The 6000-nt window shown below is 38.2% G+C and overlaps 1 protein-coding gene across 2 annotated transcripts in view; it reads left to right on the top strand.

The window, feature by feature from the left end:
- appa (amyloid beta (A4) precursor protein a) overlaps nucleotides 1-6000 on the top strand; it is a 32912-nt gene that overhangs the window by 7641 nt on the left and 19271 nt on the right. For both annotated transcript variants that reach the window (XM_084105292.1, XM_084105293.1), the window contains exons 2-6: nucleotides 2004-2171; nucleotides 3425-3554; nucleotides 3829-3941; nucleotides 4522-4718; nucleotides 5418-5650. In XM_084105292.1, coding sequence (XP_083961418.1) covers nucleotides 2004-2171; nucleotides 3425-3554; nucleotides 3829-3941; nucleotides 4522-4718; nucleotides 5418-5650 — 841 coding nt within the window. The remainder of the gene's footprint in view (nucleotides 1-2003; nucleotides 2172-3424; nucleotides 3555-3828; nucleotides 3942-4521; nucleotides 4719-5417; nucleotides 5651-6000) is intronic.

Genomic DNA, 6000 nt, shown 5'->3' with positions numbered 1-6000 from the left:
TTGCACAGAAATTCTCCAAAAATAACGTTTTGCATTAGCATTGCATTTGCATGATAATTTTCATTTGCATTTAGCAATGAAAGCCATTCGTCACAGAGCCGACAATATTCATAATATTCAAGAACTATTTCCTTAAACTTTCACTTTGAAAACACAGAATGTCTGTAGACTTTCTTTTAATGGGCCAATCGGTGTAAATCATCTCCAAATGACCGTATGTCACTTAATTATTATGCATGACTGATGTAATATTTCATGTTTTGTAATGGCTGTAATCCGCTCATATTTTAAATCTAATTTATTTTAAGTGATTTTTTTGAGTGAACTTTTTGACTCCCTTGATGTCAAAGAAAATGTTCAAATGCTCTCAGTCAGACAGAGATATTTCTGCCACTTCTGCTGTAATGACAATGTTCAAATATTAAAATAATTGAATAATAATTATTATTATACTAAAACTATATGCATTTTTATTACAATTAAAATAATTAAATTGCAATTTCAGAAGATTCAAAAACTGAAAAAACCCACGCCATCGTTACTGTTCGCATCACTGTGATCAAGAGCTGAGATTCAGATATGATAATGAGCGTTTGGTTTTCGACCAATCAGAGCAGAGCAGCTCTCAGAGAGGCGGAGCTTAGAGAGACTGTGTTCAAGAGCTGAGATTCAGATATGATAATGAGCGTTTGCTTTCTGACCAATCACAGCAGAGCAGCTCTCAGAGAGGCGGAGCTTAGAGAGACTGTGATCAAGAGCTGAGATTCGGATATGATAATGAGCGTTTGGTTTTCGACCAATCAGAGCAGAGCAGCTCTCAGAGAGGCGGAGCTTAGAGAGACTGAATCCTTGATGGAAGCGTTTCAGACAGAGAAAATAGGAGGAGATTATGAGGGAATTAAAGTGTTTTTGATCTTTGCTTGTAAAATAAATACCACTTTAATGAACTGTGTGTGCAAATAAGATCAGAAGTTTGTAAAACTAGCTTGCTTGCATATTAAACCTTTATTCGTCTGCAGTGAAGTTCATTGTATTTCGACGAGTTGGTTCAGTCTCGTATCAGACGGTTCTCATACGCGTCTCTATTCATCACAGCACAGCCTGATCACAGATAGGACGTTGTTTTCTTGCCAACACGTTGGGTCCGCTAATAAGATTAGCGAGCACAAAACGTTAGCATGTCTATCTCTCTCCGTCCGTCTCGCCCTCCCTCACGCGTCTTTGTCCTTTATTTAACACAATGCGTTCATTGAGAAGCGTTTCTCAGCCTTTACTGAAACCCTCTTGCATTGTTTGTCCTCACAGGGAACGCTTCAGAACGTTCTGGCCAAAGATAGTCTGTTCTGATCTATTGTGACTCAGGAAGAGTGTATTTACTCCGTCATGTTTACTTGGTAAAGTCCTGAGAGCTGATAAAGGTGTTTTAACGTCGTCAAGGTTCAGCGTGTTCAGACTGACGTTCTGTCATCATATCAGGATAATCCTGGTGTTTTGGCTTCATCCTAATCCACTTTCTGTCCTTCACCGGTGATGATGGGAACCACATTCGTTCCTTGTCAGAAGAAACATGCCAATGTTCGCCATATCTCTTATCTAGTGAAATACAGTCAAACCAAAAATTATTTAGACACATTTCCCACATTATCACAGTTTATTCGCTATGGGTTTGCTTTGTTCTGTTCGCAGGGGCTTGTCAGACTAAATAAAACTAAAGTTTGGTGTGTGTAAAGCTGCTGAACTGGAGATTTCTGACTTTAAAGATGACAAAATGGATCTCGAAACTGAGCAGTGCATGAAAAACACTGGTTTTGCCGGCTTTTATTTTCTTGTCTTAAGGCGGTAAATGGAGTCAGATAGTTTGATCTGGTTTTGTTCTGTTGGTTTGATCTGGTTTTGTTCTGTTGGTTTGATCTGGTTTTGTTCTGTTGGTTTGATCTGGTTTTGTTCTGTTGGTTTGATCTGGTTTTGTTCTGTTGGTTTGATCTGGTTTTGTTCTGCCGTAGGTTCCCTCAGACTCTGGGACCGGACTGCTGGCCGAGCCGCAGATCGCCATGTTCTGTGGGAAACTCAACTTGCACATCAACGTTCAGACCGGAAAATGGGAACCCGATCCGTCCGGAACCAAGAGCTGCGTTGGAACAAAAGAGGGAATCCTGCAATACTGCCAGGAGGTAAAGATCAACAGACGGACAGATGGATAGATAGAGATATAGAGATATAAAGATATAGATATAAAGATATAGATATAGATAGATAGATAGATAGATAGATAGATAGATAGATGGATAGATATAGAGATAGATGGATAGATAGATAGATAGATAGATAGATAGATAGATAGATAGATGGATAGATATAGAGATAGATAGATAGATAGATAGATAGATAGATAGATAGATAGATAGATAGATAGATAGATAGATAGATAGATATAGAGATAGATAGATAGATAGATATAGAGATAGATAGATAGATAGATAGATAGATAGATGGATAGATAGATAGATAGATAGATAGACAGACAGAGGTTTGGAAGAACTGAAAACAATCATCAGTCTATATTATGAAAGATTGGATTCAATAACGGATCCGGCGTCATCATCTGAAGCTGCGTCACAGAAACATGAGCTGTTCTATGATGAAATCCACTTGTGTTGTCCTCGCTGAATAAAAGGATTTTCTTTTTTACAAAAAAAAATATGTTACTGACCCCAAACTTAAATGTATCACGGTTTCCACAAAAAAAAAAAAAAAATGAAGCAGCAAAACTGTTTTCAACACTGATAATAATCATAAATGTTTCTTGATCATCAAATCATATTAGAGTGATTTCTGAAGGATCATGTGACACTGAAGACTGGAGTAATGATGCTGAAAATTCAGCTTTGATCACAGGAATAAATTACACTTTACTGTATATTCACATAGAGAACAGCTGATTTACACTGGAATATTTCACAATTTTACTGTATTTGTGATCAAATAAATGCAGCCTTGGTGAGCAGAAGAGACTCTTTCAAAAACATTAAAAAAATATTTTTGAACACTATTGTAGATATAATAAATAACATAAAGTGCATAATACTGCATATGTTCTGAATGCATCATACATATATATATATATATATATATATATATATATATATATATATATATATATATATATATAATGTATATATGTGTGTATGTGTGTGTGTGTGTGTATATGTGTATGTATATATATATGTATGACCGGGACGTCATTCTCTACCCATTTTTTATACAGTTAGACATCATCAGTCTTCTTATTAATCCTTAAACTATTCATTATAAATAATATAACAAGAAAAAAAGCATTTTCTTTTTGTAAAAAGTGTATAGGGTCACTAGAGACCTTAAGAATGTAATGCATCATTAAGTGTGAGTGTGTGTGTGTCATGTTCAGGTGTATCCAGAGCTTCAGATCACGAATGTGGTGGAGGCCAATCAGCCGGTCAGTATCTGGGACTGGTGTAAGAAGGGCCGTAAGCAGTGCCGCAGTCACATGCACATCGTGGTGCCCTACCGATGCCTGGGTGAGTGTGTGAGTGTGTGTGAGAGAGTGAGTCAGTGTGTGTGTGAGAGTGAGTCAGTGTGTGTGTGTGAGTGAGTCAGTGTGTGTGTGTGTGAGAGTGAGTCAGTGTGTGTGTGAGTCAGTGAGTGGGTGAGTGAGTGAGTTCGTCCACACTATATCGGGTCTATAGTTAACCTGGACAGTGAAATGACGGCTATTGCTTGCTGGGAGTTTGAGTTTTCCAACACACTCCTCTCTGTGCTCAACCTGTGTGTTTCTCTCTCTCTCTCTGTCAGTGGGCGAGTTCGTGAGCGACGCTCTGCTGGTTCCTGATAAGTGCAAGTTCCTGCACCAGGAGCGCATGGACATGTGTGAGAGTCACTTACACTGGCACACCGTCGCCAAAGAGGTCAGAGAACACACACACACACACACACACACACACACACCTGCACCAGGAGCGCATGGACATGTGTGAGAGTCACTTACACTGGCACACTGTCGCCAAAGAGGTCAGAGAACACACACACACACACACACACACACACACACACACACACACACACACACACAAAACATTATTTTGTTAATATATATATATAATAAATTATGTTAATATATTAACATATATCTATTTGTTAATTTTATATAGTTATTATAATTATATTTATTATTATAATAATTAATAATAATAATAATTATTATTATTATATAACAATATGTATATTATATAACTTACAATTAAAATGACGTATGATCTATTACATTATTAATGTTAACAACACTAGTTAATGCATTAACCAAGATGAACTAACAATAAACAATTTATTTTGCAGCGTTTATTAAACAGTTAATGTAGTTAATAAAATGTTCATGTTTACAAAGATACATTTTTGGATTTTAAAAATGTATTAGTAAATGTTGAGATGAACTAAGATGAATAAATGCTGTGGAAGTGTGTGTTGATGTGTGAGTCCGTCTCTCCGCAGTCGTGTGGCGACCGCAGCATGAATCTCCACGATTATGGGATGCTGTTGCCGTGCGGGATCGACCGTTTCCGGGGCGTCGAGTTCGTCTGTTGCCCGGTGGAGAAGGAGTCTGACAGCGCAGTGATGAAGGAGGAGGAGGAGGATGATGATTCTGACGTGTGGTGGGGAGGAGCCGAGGCCGATTACAGCGAGAACAGGTACAGCTCGCTCCTCCACATTTACATTTAATCATTTAGCAGACGCTTTTATCCAAAGCCACTAACAAACATAGTTCGAATTACGGGGCGGTACTGGGTCTGACCCCCCCCAGATGAGACTTGGACCCTCCCAAAAGGGATCAAAATAATAGTTTGGGGGGTACTGAAAAAAATGTGATAAAATATAATGTTAGCCTATCCTAAATTGTATGTATTTAAATATATAAATACATATATATTTATGTATATTATGTATGGCTGTATAACCATCACATACCAACATTTCAGGAAATAATCTAATGAAATACAATTTCGATTTCAATACGAGCAGAGCGCACGTCAGAAACAGAGGACAGGGTGTGTGTGTGTGTGTGTGTGTGTGTGTTCATCTGAGCTTCATTGGTCTGTCACTGCTCGTCAATGTCAGAATATTTGAGATGACCAATCAAATCAAAGTAGGCGGGCTTCATGCAGTTTGATTCTTACTGTCTTAACAAGAGGGAATCTGCACTAATATTCAGGGAATTTCGCATATAGATTAGTGGTTCTCATGTGTGTAAGCCTATATAAAATGGAGAGTGACGTCACTAATCGAAATTAGATAATACCAGTTTAGCTCAACCAATCACCAAGCAATGCTTCATTTTGTTCAGTCTGTGTGTAAAAGGTCGCATTAGCAATGACGGTGTTTTCCTGCAGCATGACTCGAGACGCAGACGCTGAACCCGCTGTGGTGGAGGATGACGAGGATCCAGATGAGGAAGAGGGCGAGGCTGTGGACAACGACGAGGATGGAGACGGAGACGAAAACGAGAAGGAGGACGAAGATGATGAGGTCATCGACGAGCGCCGTGACAACGGCCAGAGCACCAGCGTTGCCATGACGACCACCACAACCACGACGACCGAGTCTGTGGAGGAGGTGGTGCGAGGTGAGCGAGAGCGTCCAATCACGTGCTGTTCTCACTAGTGGTCGAACGATATCGATATATAATTTTTTTTTTTTTAGATGTGATTCATGAATGCTTCTGAATGCAGACCTAAGGTTGGTCTCCACTCCAAATAAATTTAAGTGCAAAAAAGTTTCAAAATGGGATGCATTTTATGTGTTTAAGCTTTCGAACGATTCCTAATTTGATGATTACGAAAAAATGTGAGAGCTATCAGTAAACAGGCTAAAAATATTAAAAACACATGCATAACAATTGCTAAAATTAAATAAAATTTTACGTAATATTTACTAAATTAGAAATTAAATTGAAAATGAATTAGAAAAAAATAT

This window comes from Abramis brama, assembly GCF_963993115.1.
Source record: "Abramis brama genome assembly, chromosome: 2".
NCBI lineage: Eukaryota > Metazoa > Chordata > Actinopteri > Cypriniformes > Leuciscidae > Abramis > Abramis brama.
Note: the sequence above shows the minus strand (reverse complement) of the source record. Positions and strands in the feature narration are given on the sequence as shown.